This window comes from Simochromis diagramma, unplaced genomic scaffold, assembly GCF_900408965.1.
Source record: "Simochromis diagramma unplaced genomic scaffold, fSimDia1.1 OVJJ01000413.1, whole genome shotgun sequence".
Classification (NCBI taxonomy): domain Eukaryota; kingdom Metazoa; phylum Chordata; class Actinopteri; order Cichliformes; family Cichlidae; genus Simochromis; species Simochromis diagramma.
In genome coordinates, this window is record NW_024386948.1 from 3,424,861 (window position 1) to 3,442,580 (window position 17,720).

Below are 17,720 nucleotides of genomic sequence, written 5' to 3' on the forward strand. Positions count from 1 at the left end.
GGAGGGATTACAACTATAATAACCAAAACTAGGGACAGAATCCTAACCTCAGAATATAAAATATACAAGAATCAAAAGTCACAGACCAGGACCATGACATACAATTATTGTTGTCATCTATAAATTTTCCAATGCACTATTTTACCAACCAAATAAAAGCTGTAAAAAAAAATAGTAAAGCGGATTCTTATTTTTATTATAGTTATTTACTCATGTTTATTAAGAGAAACATTAGTTTTAGTGGTTGATTCATTTCTGACTCCTCTCATATGTAAGCCCACTGTGTTCGCTCAAATTTGGGTATAAACATAATTTGTTTTCCCTTGCTGGATAAATAACAAAATATTATGTGTTTGAAACAGGTTTTCACTGTTCTTGTTTTATGACAAGTGGTCTAATGAATTTGTTAAGCATGGTAAAACAAAATAAATAATAACCTAAAATAAACACCTATTAAAGTCTTAGTGGATTCTTTAACTGTTTAAAATGCTTAATAAATTATTCTAATGACATACCTGATGTGTCTTAAGAAAAATAAATGCAATTTTGGGGCTTCTGTTTTCCACATTGTAAAGAAAAGCTACTGTTATCAGTGCAGCTCATATAAAATCACATAGAAAGAACCAGCTGCTTATTGCCTTGATTTTATTCTATAATAAATGTTAAAGTTAACACAAGGTGTTGGAGATGTTTTTTTATAGATAAGATTAAGTTAGCAGTTCAGATGAAAATATAGTGAAAACTCCCGAATCTGTGCCTTCTTTTGTAACTTTCACATTTTGCAAAGCCATCCACATGAATGTACTGGACCCTGTAGCAGTTCTGGTCTCTGTTCAGTATGTTCGACATCTCAGGTTTAACAGAATCAACATAAAAAATGTAAAGGAAATACAACACCAATAACTTCTTAGTATAAATGAACTCTTTATTAAATTGTCAGATTTTTCTTTAAAGCAACATCAGATTTTTTCCTTTTTCTTTCACAAAATTCACAGAAAAAAAATTAAGGCTGAACATAAGGTTTAACATTTCAAGTTATTATCTCAAAATTCAAACTTTTGAATAAGTAGAAAATTTGAGACATTTAACTGTAAGTTTTGAGATAAAAATCTGAAATTACAACATATAGAAGGCAAAAAAGAAATGTTTTTTGCGTCCTGTTTCTTAAAAAGTCCAGTTTCTGGACATTACCTACCCATCATTTAAAATAAATCAGATACACATTAGGATGATTTCAAAAAGTGGTAAAGTTCAGATAAAAACCATCCTAATATGAGAACATTGTACACATACAACACAACCGTACCAAATAAATATTTCACACAGCATTGTTCAAGCACTTCATTGAAGCTACATCATGCTTCTGCGCAATGAAAAATGTGTTTCTTGGGCAAGAAACAAAAACAAATTCTTGATTGAAATTTAAGTTAAGGTGACACTTTAATCTAACTGATTATCATCTAATGAAGGAAAAGCATGTGTATAAAAAAAATTAAATAATGAGGACACTGTACATGCAGTTTATCACTGTGAGAGAAAAGTTTCAACTTAAAAATCACTCTTTGATTTAACAAGAGAGTGGATATCCCCAATGTGACCCACCTGCTATTCAAACCTTGCTAAGGGGAGATTTGCTAAAATGGGGGGTCTGCACCAAGGCACAGTTTAAGATAAATAAAGATTATTTTCAACTGTGAACGCTGCAAAGCTGCCCTCTTAAAATATGGAGGTTGGACAGTCCATAATGGGCCAATTTTAATGCAGCTCCTTTATTTTTTAACATCTCGGCTGCACTTAATGCGCCAACAAAACAGCATGTGTAAGCAAACATACAAATACAGTACAAACCAGGTTTTTCCACATACCGTATACTAAACAGCAGTGATGTTTGTAGGGTTGCTGAAGTTTGGCTAGCTATATAATGATGCGCTACGAGCGACGCAGCTATGTTAGCATAGCATAAACACAATGAAGCTGGAGGGTGAACGCTAACTTTTTTCCACTCGATAAAGTTAATGTGAGGGTTCCTGATGCTGTCAATGGACCAAATTTCAGTCAGGAGAACAGCTGACATAATACATCCACAACACGAAGTTAGTCATTATTATGCTGCAAAAACACGGGAATAGAGCAGCTGCGACAGAATTCAACATTAATGAATCAATGGTACGGAAGTGGAGGAAACAAGAAGAATGAGTTGAGTAAACTTTGATCTGATTTTGTTTTGCCTAATGCGCCTTGTATTCCGGTGCACCTTAGTATGAAAACAGACCCATTCATCAACAGTGTGCCTTATAATCCGGTGCACCTTATGGTCCGAAAAATACAGTAATACAAACAGTATATGCTGAAAGGCATGTGTTTAATTTTAACCTCCTTGACAAGCCAAAGAAGTCCCACCCGTATCCATGGATTATTGCAGGGGTGTCAAACTCCAGGCCTCAAGGGCTGGTGTCCTGCAGGTTTTAGATCTCACCCTGGGTCAACACACCTGAATCAAATGATTATTTCATTACCAGGCCTCTGGAGAACTTCAAGACATGATGAGGAGGTAATTTAGCCAATTAAATGAGCTGTGTTGGATCAAGGACACATCTAAAACCTGCAGGACACCGGCCCTTGAGGCCTGGAGTCGGAGACCTGTGCATTAATGCAAATCCTACGTTTGGTTTTATAACACATATTGACTTGTTGTGATTAATAGTCAGTCTGCCGTTAAGGCAATTTCTGGCTTAAGATGATTTCCTGGCACTGTGTCTTTGGATATTTGTTGACCACAGTAGGTGAAAAAGCATCAACCATATGACCAGACTTGGCCCATAATTCTACTGCTGACAGTGCAAAAGAAAGGTGTGATGTTTTTTTCACTGGTTTCAGCATTTCAAACAAAATAAACAGAATAAATACAGAAAATAATAGAAAACAAAAAGCTTTTTCAGAAACCTGTCCAGATATAAAAATCCACTACAACAGATTAAAAAAAAAAAACGTGCAAAAAAAAAAACCCTTAAATATGATCTCAAATTTGAGAAGTTAAAAAGAAAGAGGGAAGATTAGACAATACACTCAGCCAACTCCTCCAGCCTTGTTCCCCCAGCTTCCCAAGTGTGGCAGAGGGACGTTAACGGCAGATGGTGCTGTTGGGTGTCTCTTCCGCTCTAAAGGATCTGTGGCGCAGATGTGCATGGTGTTGTTGTCACCAAGTTGTAATCCAACTACGTTGCAGAAGTGCATGTTGACTCTAGGTGTGGCAGGATAGCAGAAATTACCAGGGCTAGAGGACTGACGCTGCAGAGAAAAGAAGAAGAATATTTGTTTAAAGCGGTTCAGAATAAAAGAAAATCATGTTAGTTTGAGCCGCTGTAAGATTGAACAAAAATATTTACATTCATTTTCCAGCACTTAAAATTCAGTCCTTTTTTTGTCTTTTCTAAGAACTATTTTGGAAACATTTCATTTGGTTTTCTTAGCTTCAGACAGCTCTTTTTGTTTTTCAGTTTTTCTACTTTTGGACCTCTATGATGTCACTGAGAGCCGACGTCCCTAATACAGTAACCCCACTGAACCCTCAAAGCACTTTCTTACTACAAGCCTGATTCAGTCATTTACACACACGCACTTTTTTCCTACGTTCTAAGTGTTTTTAACCTAATATTCATACATTCATTGTTCAGTGGATACATCGGGGGTCAGTATTTTGCTCAAACATACTTCTACATGCAACCAACAGAAGCCTGAGATCAAAACACCAACCGTCCGATTGGTAGACGACCTGCTCTACCTCCTGAGCCACAGACACCGCTGTGAACTGTAAATGATACAAAGTTAAAGTAAAAATTTGAACATGAAGCTGGAATGGAGCGTACCATGTTTCATCTCGTGGCTAAAAATTGTGTATCATGCAGTAAACCTTTTAATCTTTTTTTTTAATCAAAACATTTCTTAGCATAAGAAACTATGACTGAAGCTCAAATCTAACTGAAGATTTTGGCTCTCTGTGGACAAAAGTAATGGGACACCTTCACATACCACCTACAGGACCTGCTCAGACATGGAAACACATGCTATGAAGCTCCTGTTGTATATGTTTGTGCTGATATTAGTGCCAAATGATGTTTGGAGCTCTGTAGTTACTGAGTCAGCAGAGCTTTGGACAAGTTCGCTCTTTTCGGGTTTTTAACTACTGCCTACATATATTTTTACTAGAATTGCTTTTATTTTGACACATTTTAACATTTATGAGGCACAACATGCAAGACACATTTGGGTTATGTAGCTGCATGCTAAACAAGCAGATCTTCATAAAATAGTTATGGAAAGTGGACCAGTTCTCATATATTGTTTTTCTACTGTACTGAAGGACCCAAAGCGCTTTATACAACATGCCTCATTCACAGCCATCCATACAACCGCTTTTTTCCTTACTATCTAACATTCACACACATTCATATATTCATTTGGCCATCTGAGATTCCAGACTGGGTGTACCATATAGGAAAAAAGGGTAGACATGAACATAACCCTTGCCAGGTCACTGGTGACCAGTGCTGGTCAAGTTACTTGAAAATAGTAATTAGTTACTAATTACAGATTATTTCTCCAAGAAAGTCATCCAGTTACTTTACAAATTACTTAGTTTCTGCAAGTAATTAGTAACTTCATTACTTAGTTACTTTTTAAAAACATGATACAAAACTTGAATATGTAACAAAGCAATGGTCCTTTCAGTCCAATTCTTTTTTTCTGCATAATCCATCATATACAATTGAATTTTTAGTAACGCACTAACACAGCGTGCTTATGGGAAAGTAACAGTAACTCAATTACTTTTTTTGCAATAATAATCCCTTTACTTGTTACTTGAAAAAAGTAATTGGATTACAGTAACATACTTCTTTTAACACGTTACTGCCCGTCTCTGCTGGTGACCTGGTAAGTGTTGAATTAGGTTAACTTATGAAGTTAATTAGTATATTCAAGCTCTTTTAATTGAAAAACATTAGACCTGCTCATTGTGGAGAAAGTCTTTAAGTCGGTGAAAAACAACGAACACACACACCTGGTACTGAGAGAAATGGTTTTGCTTAAAAGGTGGGCAAATGTTTTTCGATGATCTGTTTTGCGGCTTCCTCGAAGGAGCTGACGGGGGCTGCGACTGAATGGGCTGAACAGAGGATGGTTTCATTTTATAGCCTGCTGAGTGGGGTTGGTCCACCTGAGACACATTGGCAGTTCGATGTGAAGGTGATTCTGGAAGGCAACACATTTATCTTCAGACATGAAGCCACAACAGGCACTTTATTTGACTGCAACAAACGGTTCCCCCTTCAGTCAACCGTTTCTGTTCTGCTTCAGCAACAACTTCCTTCTTACCTTTGACTCTAGTGTTGTCTCTTTGATTTGCAGGCCAACTGCCAGCCACTTCCTGTAAAAAAAGGAAATAAAAGAATTGCTCTGTTGCAAGTTACAGCAAAGATGAAGAATGTGGAATAAAGTGAGGATAAACAATCTTTACCGGCCTCATTTTCTTACAGTTCTTACAGGGTCTCAATGGGATCCGAGTGCAGTGAAAATTATTTAGATGCTTCCTGTGGCTTTGGTGTAGTGACAGTGTGTAAAACTGTGACGACAGTGGCTGATGAGCTTTACCGCAGTGTAACTTCCCTTGGATTAGGGCTCAAGATAAGTAACACTGATACTAATAATGGTACTAAAAACACACATGCTTTCCACTAAAAGTCTCTCACGATTGTCGTTCTTTCACAAGATATGCTAAAAATGTACAAACAAGATTAACGTATTTCTTTTATGAGTAAATCTATAAAATACACATCTTGGAAAGCATCTACACTTACTGTAATGTTTTAAACTTTAGTTTTTTCTTGTTTTTTGTCAAGTGAAACAATATAATTAAATGTGTGGTAGACAGATCTACATCTACGCCCCTCTCATTACACAACTATGATTACATGTATGTGATTCATAGTCAGCGTTACATTTTGGCTTAACGTAAGAGTCCATTTCCATCCCCCCCATATGAAAGTCCTCTACTTAGATGATTGCACCACTTGGTCTTACTTCCTATATGGACTATTTTCTATTATGAAATTTAAACCACAATGTATTGCAGAAGTCTAGTTACCATTCAGACCACTTGAATTACAATATGTTGAAGGGGTATTTTTGATTTTTTTTTTTTGTTCAGTGATGGCCCAATGTGAACCTTAATGTAAAAAAAACACTAGACCAGCAGTTCTAGATATTAATCATTAGTTAGTCCTTCAAGAAAAGTCCGCTTTATGATTCTAATACATATGTAACCTGAAGTGAAAGTCTATCAGTCTGTTATGGGGAGGGGAGCAACCATAGTCACTAAGGGATTTTTCCAGGTTGATGGCTTCTTAAACCAGGGGGTGTGGGAACTCCAGGCCTCGAGGGCCGCTGTCCTGCAGGTTTTAGATGTGTCCTTGATCCATCACAGCTGATTTAAATGGCTAAATTACCTCCTCGACATGTCTTGAAGTTCTCCAGAGGCCTGATAATGAACTAATCATTTGATTCAGGTATGTTGACCCTGGGTGAGACCACGTAGCGTTACAGAGTGGGGTCACTGAGTCTAAAAGTTGCAAACCTCCTCTGGCATTACCGTCAGCACAAAACCTGTGCACAAGGAGCCCCATGCATGGGTTTCCATGACTTGTACATGTAATGCTTAGGTTGTCGTGCTTATTTTACATTTGCTGTGTTCAGGATTCCTCTTTGAAAATTCCCCTAGTGCAGTTGGAAGTGATGCACACAGTATTTCCCCGTGACTGAAGAAGCGCAGTGTTGAAACAATACTGTATTGGCCAATTCATGACAAAAGGGAAAGAAATGTCATAGAGCACATTTTGAGTATTTGAATGTTGTTTTTTGCCACTCAGCTCATTCTGACTACAACACTGATGGTTGGTTTATAATTTCAAACCTACATGGTGTTTGGAGCTAATCCTTTCTGACAACTATATATAATTTGTCAGCGTTGAACTCAAGCAAACGTGGCTCTCTCTGCTCACCTGAATGGGCGGGCGCCCTGTAGGGACATCTTCACAAATGTTTGCAGGTTTCACTATGGTGCTCACTGCAAAAAATATACTGCTATTGTTATTATTGTTATTATATAGATAAAACAGGCTTGTAGCATCAGTTCATTTTCTAGCCGGAAAGACAAATAGAGTTCACACTGCTACATGTTGATGACAATTAGAAGAACATGAAAGCTGTAGCGAAGTTTGGTTTTGACAAATCTGTTGGGGTTTTTTTGGTTTTTTTGCTCTGTTTCACACAGAAACTTACGGAGCCCCACAGGGGACATGGAAGAAAAAAAAATTAAGACGGACTTTTGCGAGATCTCGCAAAACTAACTCGGGATCTCGCAAATTTTGCAAGATCTCGCAAAACAAACTCGGGATCTCGCAAAATTTGCGAGATCTCGCAAAACAAACTCGGGATCTCGCAAAACTAACTCAGGATCTCGCAAAACTAACTCGGGATCTCACAAATTTTGCAAGATCTCGCAAAACAAACTCGGGATCTCACAAAATTTGCGAGATCTCGCAAAACAAACTCGGGATCTCGCAAAACTAACTCAGGATCTCGCAAAACTAACTCGGGATCTCACAAATTTTGCAAGATCTCGCAAAACAAACTCGGGATCTCACAAAATTTGCGAGATCTCGCAAAACAAACTCGGGATCTCGCAAAAGTTTTGCGAGCTCTCGCAAAAGTTTTAGCCGCCAGCTCGAAGCCGACCAGGAGGTCGAGGCATGATGTGCCGGGAAAGCGGTGTTCCTCCCAGCTGTAGTAGGTCTCGACCTCCCATTAGCTTCGAGATGGTGGGTGTCAGATCTCCGAAAACGTCGGAGCACTTTTGCAAATATGTGATGTCTTGTAAACCGAGCAGATATCTGACGTTTACACAACTACATTCACACCTCAAAATATCTTAAAAGTTTATTTTGTGACCCAGAAAGGATCACAAAGTAATATTACAACTAAGTAGCTGCCGCCATTGTTGGAATTCAACTTTTGCGAGATCTCGCAAAGGTTTTGCGAGATCCCGAGTTAGTTTTGCGAGATCTCGCAAAACTTTTGCGAGATCCCGAGTTAGTTTTGCGAGATCTCGCAAAAGTCCGTCTTAATTTTTTTTCTCCTATGTCCCCTGTGGGGCTCCGTAGAAACTTTAAGTGGAAGCTTTAGAAAAAATCATGTTTTAGACACTAAGTGAGAAATTAGCTTATCTTTGCATTGACTTGAGTCTCTAATCTGACATAGCAACAGACAAGAAAAAATGTAATGAGTGCATTTTCAAATATTGAAGACTTTTTCTTTAATGCACTCAATCAAAAATATGCTTATTGGCTTCAGATATTGGTATAAATATCTGAACCAGGGCGTATTGCTCTTCTTGCTGTGACACCTATTAAATAACCAAGTTGTAATGTATTCACAAGTACGCTTTAAATGTGTGGTGTTAAACATGGTGCGAAACATACAAAACAATATCACAGAATCTAATATACGCTGATTATGGTAAAACAGACCTGCAGACTGAGCAATAGAAAACCTCTCAAACTGCTCAGTCATTTCCTCTGATTCCGTTTGGTCCTGGAAAGAGGAAAAGAAACAAAAAATCAGTCCGTGACGTAAATTAACCTCCTAAGACCCGAACTCTTCCACGGCATGCATTTTTAATTTCTCTTTGATATTTGGGCATATTGGGGCCCAATGAATGTAAAAACAAAGAATTACCAGATTTTTTTTTTAACCTTATTTTTGTTTTTATGAAAAATGAGAGCCACATATGAGGATATTTGTTTAAAATGTTGATAGAACAGTAGCAGTATAACGTCCTCGTCAGTGGATATCAGGCCCTTCTAGAGCAAAATTGAGTATTTTGGTCTAAATAACCCAAAATGTGATGTCCACATATGTGGACGCCAGGTCCTAGGAGGTTAAGAAAAAACAAAAAAATATGCTGCGTCATGTCAAAGTTTCACATAGTAACAAAATTACTTATGTCTATGAAAACAAGAGGTTTGTCCCTCACCAGTTTCTTCAGCACTCCATGAACGGCGTCAATAATTGCACGTTTGTGCATCTTATACAGCTCTTCTGTCACAATTGTGCACACTGCAGAGGGTGTGAAGACAAAACATTAGGGCCAGCCAAGCTGCTCTGGTTTTCTTCAGAGTTTAGATAACCTGGTTTGAAAGATTTCTTCAGCAATTAAAAATGTGAAATATAAAGTAAATACTGTCCTTAACAAATTTATTAGTCCACCCGTTTAAAACTAAAAGTTATGCTGTTATTTATTAGCCAAATAATGAACTGAATTCACAAATTTATAATCAAATTTACCCAAATTTGAGCTTCTTAAGGAAGCTGGGTTTTGTGTGCATGTAAAGCACTTTGGTTTAAAATGTGTTATAGAAATAAAATCTCCATTTCTTTGCTTAGTCCTGTTCTAATCAATAACAAGAGTCTCCAACTATGCTAGATGTTTTAAGAACAATGCTAATGTTCAACCTCTGTGGTTCAAAAACTATTTTACTGCATTAAGTATAAAATAGCATAAAAACGGATAATACACATAAGAAATTTAAAAAGCAATAAAAAGGGTGAACAGAAAGACCGCATGACATAAAAGGAAGTTTATAAAACTGTTTCACTGATTCTGCAAGCTTCATCTCCTCAGGCACATCATTAAAAATCTGAGGGACCCTGATGACAAAAGGACCTTCAGATTTAAGCTTTTGCAGAGTCAGTAGGGCCCCACCTCAGGCTCTAAGACAACCATCCCACCCAGTTTTCTTACCATGAGAAGTGGGTCTTTGAGCAGGTTTAGCCTCCCAGCATTTCTGCATGAGCTCCATTAGTCGTGCTAACCCGGCACGCCCTGCAGCCAAACAACGGATCTCGTCCAGCGATGGACGGTCTCCCTGCGGGATGCGGAGACGAACTATGCTGGACAATGCATCTGCATCAGAGGGATGTGTGCGTCAGGAGAGCATCAACATTTTACGTTTCTGCACTGATGATTATTTTAAAGTGATGTGTTTAAATTTTCTCTAACAAATAGCTTCATATGAACAAAGGACTAAAAGTAAAGTGTTTTTTGGTTTGCTAAATTTACCTTACTATTATGGGACACTCTCTGCCCTCTTCCAGGGTAGCATAACACTTATGCTATAACATAAGTGTTAACACTTAAGCTTATTGAGTGGCAAAAAGCATGACTTCAAATAAGCCTGCTAATGTTAAAAGGTGCCTCTTTGCCAACCAATTCACCAGATAAACTCAATATCTGCACTTTTGATGCAACCGCGCAATTGAAACCAGCCCTATTTATTCATATATTTTTATGACTTTCAGAGGTAAAACAAGTTATAAACATGACAGCAGAACATTGTGAACGTTTTTCTCGACATATCAATTACTGTTTCAGGATTTTGTCTTTTAAAAAAGCGAGGGCCATTTTCACACATTTATCTATTGAGTTTTGCAGACATGTGATTGCTAACCATGTACTGTTAACAGTGAGCCACTTAGAGGTGTGAGATTAAGGTGACATTTGGTGACGAAAACACCAAATGAGATGCCGCACTCTATGTGAGAGAGGGCATCTTGGAGGACCACGACTGCCAATGCCATCCTACAAATCACTTAAGAAGAAGAATATTGCTGCATAGTTTGAATGGAAGCGACAGATTTATCTACAAACACTGTCCCGCTGCTCTCAGAGCTGTAACTGAAGTGCGACACAAAGCGAGATTGGAGAAGGTTTGCTTACAAAGTAAAAGCTGCATGTTTTAGACTATGATGATCTGGATGACTGAGAACCTGCACAGACATACTTGTTATGATGTTGTGATACAGAGCTGGGACACAAGTTTTACTAAAAATTCCTGAACAAAAAATTTAACATGAAAAACTAAAGGAAATTATTGCAATCTGCCAGCAATCAAGGCAATCACAGCTGAACTTTCTTTGCAACTGATTTCACTCACTAACAGAAACATTCAGGATTCACCAATTTTGCGAAATACACATTTTTCCCTAGCAACCAGTGGTTCTATGATGGCCAACTGGGCTTCACTTTTTAGACTGGGAGTAACTGCCATCTGTTATGCTACGTTCACACTGCAAGTCTTAATGCTCAATTCCTATTTTTTGATCAAATCCGATTTTTTTTTGTCTGTTTGATGATGATGACCGTTCAAACAGCAGTCGCTTTCTAAAACATCAGATATGTATCGGATTCAGTACCACATACGAAAGTGACCCAGGTTGGATTTGAAAATATCAGATTTGTTCTGTTCAAACTGTCATACCATGATCGGATATGTGTCGCATAGGGTCAAAAAAGTCGATTTGATGCGCTTTCGCCTGCATTGTGAACGTAGCCTAAGACTCTATGCTGATCACAGACCGTCAAACTTTCTGTTTGACTGTCGGTTCATTGTCTGAAAACAGTCAGTGGAGTCTTTAGTTTAGTTATTCTATCTTCTGGTTACACATGGTGAATTTCCACTATGTGGCTTCAGTTTGCTGCCAGTTAGAATCAAAAACACTGGCTATAAAGGGGGCTCTGTCAATATGCATTCAATAATGTGAAGCTCAGAGTCAAATAAGGATAGAAGCTGTTTTTGAGCCAAGGAAGGGGAAGATTATGGAAGCTACCTACATGGATATGGTTCTTTTCCTGTGACGATGGACCACAACAGTATACCATAGCTGAAAGAGAGATGGAGAAAATCAAACACAGCAATTATAATAATGTATATCTGCAGTCATTGTCGAGTTTGGCTATCAGTTTGTCAGTCTGCTCCATGACATCAGTAACAACAACACGACCAGATTACAGAGGGAGGAGTTAAGCAACTGGCTGCAGTTCGTCAAATGAGGAAGTCACATGATTACAATTACGATACATTATTCCTCAGCCAAGTTCCCTGGAACCTGTTAGCCTCGTGTGTTACCACTCGTATTTTTATTTACCCACCAGCAATGAGCCTGTGGTTAATGGCTGTGGATTAGAATGCAAAGTTCACCATCTAATGTTTTAAGATGAGTGTGAAGGTGAAATTTGGCATTGGTACTAATTCCTCAATATCAAAGGAAAAATTGACTCTTTTACCTGTAGATATCAGATGCCCGAGTTGGGTTGTATGAGATGCTAAATGCCTCTGGGGGCATGTAGCTGATAGTTCCCCCTTCTTCTTCGTCGCTGTACTTCATAGATTTCCGTGTGACACTTTGGGAAAACTTGGCAAGGCCGAAATCTGTAAGCTACACGGAAACAGAGGGAAGGAGAAGACAATCAGGCAGTTTGTTTGGACAAAAATACTGTATTTTACACAAACCTACAGTGCATTGTATTAAAAATATTACTGCTTTATTAAAGACACCTTAAAAGAAACTGCTCAACCTGTTATCTATCTCATTTTACTGCAATCTTTCCGGTCTTTGATGTTATCCATGAAAACAGTCATGGATAATTATTTAAAATTACATTCATGACTTGTGGAGTATGTAAGTTGCACTTGAGTAACCCCTGAAATGACAAAGCAAAAAATCCATGCGAAATGCTGAAGTAAAACTACTTTGTAAAAACCCCCCAAAATTAATTATATTGGCCAACTCTCTGAAAATCTTACATTTTAATTTTATAAACACATCACAGAACAAATGTTTTTAAATGTCTTTAGATGTATTAAGAGTTTTAGAGGATATTATTAATTAGAAAAAAATAATAGTAGTAATAAAATCATATGTAAGCTAATTTTAAACCATTTTTATTCACCAAAAACCTTTTAATAACCCAATTATTACAGGTGTGCTTCATAATAAAGTAGTCAAATGGTCTCAATATTAAGCTAACAATAGTAAGAAATGGATTTAAAACCCTTTATTCAAATCAATCTAATATCTGCTAACATATTAAAAAATAAACCCATCTATTCACCAAAATCATCAAAATTTAGCTTCGTTGAGAAAGTTGGACCTATTGCCGCTGTCACAGGGTAAGAGGTAGTCTAGACTCTGGCTATCATTATTGTATTTGTAGAGTCACCAATAAAACACTCAAACATGTAATAAACGTGTCCATTTCATGCTTTGTCTCTTCAAAGCTTGAAAAGGACCTAAATTTAATCATCAACAGATGAACACAAGGTCACCTTGGTTGGTACCAAAGGAGATTTATCAAATAAATAATTGTTGGCTAACGGCTTGTGATTGACAAGTATTCAGTTGTCTGGGTGGATGCTCTCCATCGCGAACAATCCTGCCAACATCTTTACTCAAGATACTTTGGAAGTCCTGTTTCTCATAACGTCTCTGATTCAGTCACAGTAAATACAGTTGGATGAGGTTTGGGACTCTTTCAAGAGGAAACTCCACCAGTTTTACGCATTAAAGTCTGTTTACAGTTGTGCAAAGCCTTTTGTGGTAAACACCATGATGTCATTGTGGTTAGGCTAAAGAGTGTGGCTCAGAGTCAGATGGAAAGCATTAGAGAAAATACAATTTTCTTTAAGCAAATAGTATTATTAAATTTCTTTATGACTGGGCCAAGTGTCCCCTTTTTTGGAAATCAAAATATGGTCACCCTAATATAAGACCTCTGCTGGTGATTCAAAGGTTTGAGTTTTCAATGTGAAGAAGAAAACGCAGCTGTTTGTATTTTTCCTTCCAAAATTTATAGAAAATAATTACTTCTAAATCAGCAGAGCACCATTTTATAAAGTCTAAACAATCACCTTGGCATTCAGAAAGGAGTCCAGCAGCACGTTGCTCGGCTTTAGGTCCAGGTGCAGCAGAGCAGGAGAGAGATTGTGGAGGAAGTTTATACCTAGGGCCACCTGGTGGGTCAGTCTGAAGGCCAGTGGCCAGGGCGGGGGTCCTTGTAAAGTTCTCTGTTAGAGTAAGGGCAGATCATTTTGGCTTTACACTTTGACAATCTCTTGTCTTACATTTTTCTCATCTAGCTCAGTATAATCTCCTACTCATACATAATTTCTCAATTTAAACCCAGGTATTTGTAACTGGACTCTTCCAGTTCAGCTGCTTTGTTGTTTAAAGATGTTACACATGAAAACCGGCCTAACCTTTAATCCTTATAACAATTTTAAGAAAGAGAACAATCAATATTAGTCTAGAGCCACCCTAAAGGCTCTTTGAGGTTGAGCTTAAAGACACGATGTCTATATGATTGCAACTGACATGGTAATTTAGCATGTTAGCATCAGCTAAGGTAAAGCTAATTATTTTATAACCAGACATACTGATAAAGTCTGAACTACTGACCGTAAACTGAGTCACAAATATGTGTGGATTTCCCTAAAGGTGAATCCCAATAGATTTCCATGTTATAATGCTCTACTTTTAAGACTTGAAGTTACAGTATGCATAATTAGCGAGTGCTAGGGTTAGCTACAAAGTCCCCTTGTCTACTCTCCTGTCCATATGGATAAAAGACAGTAATGGAATTTTTGTAATGAAATAACCCACACTGCCATAATCATTATTGGGAGTTGTATTGTTCATCTGAACCTAAACAATATCAAACCAAGATTTATTTACTATTAGCTAACATTGATTTCTTCTTATGAGTGGTTCCTAGCTTTAAGCACATGACTTGTTACCATGATGGCAATGATTCTTGTACACTGAAAAAAACAATTTATATCTAAGCTCAACCAAACAAGCCCTTAACTTAAAACATGACATTTCCCTGACCCAAGGAGAGGTAGTTTACATGTTGAAAAAAACAGTACAGCATTTTAGAAGGGCTTGTTTAGGAAATTTTAGGCCAATCTATCCAATAAATTTTGAGACACTATAATTCGTCAAGCCTTTTGGCCTTCATCTAAGTGGATCAGGTATGTTGTTTACCTGCAGGTTGGCAAGTGATCCTCTCTCCATGAACTCCATGACCAGCCCAAGCTTTACTGGTCCAGAAGAGGGACTATGACCTTTAAAGACCCCAAGGACTGGAATGACGTATGGGCTGCTTCCTTTACACATCATTCTGACTTCACGCAGCAAGGATGAACTGGTCCTGTGTGTGTCGGATTCCCCCGTCAGTAAAATCCAACTCTTGTTATTATCTAAAAACAGTTTGGGTAACCACTTACCCATCGTCATCGTGGAGCAGTTTAACGGCCACATCGCAGCACCACTTTTGATGTCTGGCCTTGTAGACTTGTCCGAAACCTCCAGAGCCTTTTACTTCCCAGTCAGCCAGATCAGAGTCTCCAATCTCCGCGTGAGTGGGAGAGCTGCGCAGTGCCATATTTCACTAGAATATTATATAAATGAAGACAGCAGGGAAATTTCTTTTGTTATTATACAACTGTAGCTTGCCTCCACCAGTGTGTGAATGTGTGTGTGAATGGCATTCAGTGTGGCACTGCTTCATTCAACATGCCTACCCATATACAAATAAGAAGTAGGTAAAATAAATACTTTTCTGGGTTTATTTGGCTTGAAATGCCAAAATTGGTACCCAAAGAGCAGAAGTGTTAGCTAAAGACTTTCACGTCATGGAGTTTGAATGTGTTCCCCTTTGAAAAATGTTAACTTCTGTCAGGTGTTACCTTGTTATGTGGTCATCTGTTCAATTTGCTGCCAGCAGCGTCATAAATACTGATTTTCTTTATTGCTTCAGTCATTGAGGAAGCTGAACCGTATGTTAGGAGGAACTAAAGTGCCTCTGGTAATGTCCATTTTAAAAGGTAAAATTCAGAGAACTAGCTTTTCAACACACACCTCAACGCCTACACAGGAAACCACACTCTTTGTTTTTCAGGGGCCTTGACACGCTACAAAAATTCCAGAAAGTCGGCAAAATAAAAGAAACGTGTCAACAATGCAGAAACACGACAGCCCTGCTGTGAAAGCTACCTCTGTAGACTTTGTTTTAGTGAACACTGTGAAGTATTAGAGACTTAGTAGCTTCTGTTGTTCCCCTAAACTGCAATTTATACTAATTTAAAGGATGCCTAATGTTGTGTCTTCTTTGAACCAGACTGACACTACATTAAAGTTTGAAACCATTACAAACTCGTTGCAAGACACACACATAAACATTAGTAAAAGAATCTAGTGGATTTTTCAAAACATGGGGAATTACTCACCCTTAGTTATTCGCTCCTCTCTGTCATCATTCAATCATACCGAGTAAGTGTGAAAACCCTTGTGCTTATTCAGTGACTTTCTACTCGCTACTAGAGGCTGGACCTGGTGGAAGCAGAAGCGAAAGTTCAGCTCCGGCCAATAAATGTCTTTTTTTTTAACTTCTGCTTCTGTCCTGCTCGTTTTTTGTTTGTTTTTTTAACCCTAGTTTTATTTCACAGATTTAAATCTTTAAGTGTTATTTATCACCAAAAAAAAGGGAAGAGGAGAAATAATCAGGTGAAAAGTTACAAAAGACTTTTTTGTTGCTATGAGAGTAATAATCATTCTGTAAGATTTTTTTTTTTATTTGGCCAGCAGATGGTGCTCAACTCAGTGTGTCAGTATGTCAGCTGAGTTATAGTAAATGGGAGGGTTTTACAAAATCACAACACCGCAAGTATGGAGGACTGACAAAACAGGCATCACACGCTTTTGTCTTGGCCTGAGCTTCTTTATGTGGATGAATCAGGGCCAAAACACAAATGAGACAAATAAAGACCAGGAAGTAAAGATAATCCTGAAATTAAAATGAATAAATACCCACCAATAAATACAGATAAAATACATTTAAAAATAAAACAGGTAAGAAAAGATAGTGTCCTGTGTTGATCTTTTTTTTTTTCTTAGGGTAATTTCATTAAAGGTTGGTTAAACATTATAGATGCAGGTTAACTAGCCCTAACTTTGTAACATGATCAATTAAAAACACTGGCATTAAAAGCCAAACACGTCATTATGTAATGACAACAGTTTATAGGTTCGCATCAACAGGCTTTGTTTCCAGATGATTAAAATAATGACAACACCGCCCCAGTTCAGACATTCCTGTGTCTTGCTTTTTTATTACAGGTGTGTCTGAACACACACCTGACATGTTGTTATTCGATGTAAGCCTGAAAGCAAGACTGATCATTTGCTCTGCAATCACATGCTAAAGAATCAGGGCGTGTGTGCTGAGCATTCTTGTCCTGTAGAGCAGGAATGTCAAACTCAGGTTGAATGAAGGCCATGCTGAATCACAATGACATACAGGGACATAAAGCAAAATTAATCTATAGTGACATGATTTATGTTTAGACCCATTGTCAAAAAAGACTGAAATTTCTATAGCAGATTGTAAAAAAACAAAAACAAAAAAGTGCCTTTTTCTGTCCTTTAATTGTTTATCTATTAGCTAATTGCTTTGGTGTAGCATGACTGGATTGGAGGATTGGAGTCTTCGTCCAGCCAGTTCTGGCCCACGGGGGTTATGTCTGACAAACCTGATCTAGCAGAAAAAAACAAGCAAACTATTCAGGTTAAAGTTCTAACTGTTAGCTCAGCTACTGTGATCATCTTTGGGTTGCTTTTTCAAACTGACCTTCATAAAGTGTACGATCACGCTGGGTACAGCCAGCCCTTCAAGTATGAAACTAGCTGCACATAAAAGTGTTCAAACAGGCTTTGCTCTTGAAAAACAAAGACTGCCTCAGTGAAAAAGAATCCACTGAATGTTCCTC

General features: G+C 37.9%; 1 protein-coding gene across 1 annotated transcript; it reads right to left on the reverse strand.

The window, feature by feature from the left end:
- Positions 1 to 2,532: 2,532 nt before the first annotated feature.
- On the reverse strand, positions 2,533 to 16,355 carry ripk3 (receptor-interacting serine-threonine kinase 3). Its single transcript, XM_040038296.1, has 13 exons — positions 16,182 to 16,355; positions 15,180 to 15,343; positions 14,938 to 15,103; positions 13,803 to 13,958; positions 12,179 to 12,330; positions 11,726 to 11,775; positions 9,857 to 10,018; positions 9,089 to 9,171; positions 8,583 to 8,646; positions 7,056 to 7,120; positions 5,374 to 5,425; positions 5,060 to 5,250; positions 2,533 to 3,288 (listed from the first exon to the last, which is right to left on the reverse strand). Exons 2-13 carry the CDS (start codon positions 15,335 to 15,337, stop codon positions 3,067 to 3,069), a joined length of 1,521 nt encoding a protein of 506 aa, XP_039894230.1. The 5' UTR covers positions 15,338 to 15,343; positions 16,182 to 16,355; the 3' UTR covers positions 2,533 to 3,066.
- Positions 16,356 to 17,720: the final 1,365 nt, after the last annotated feature.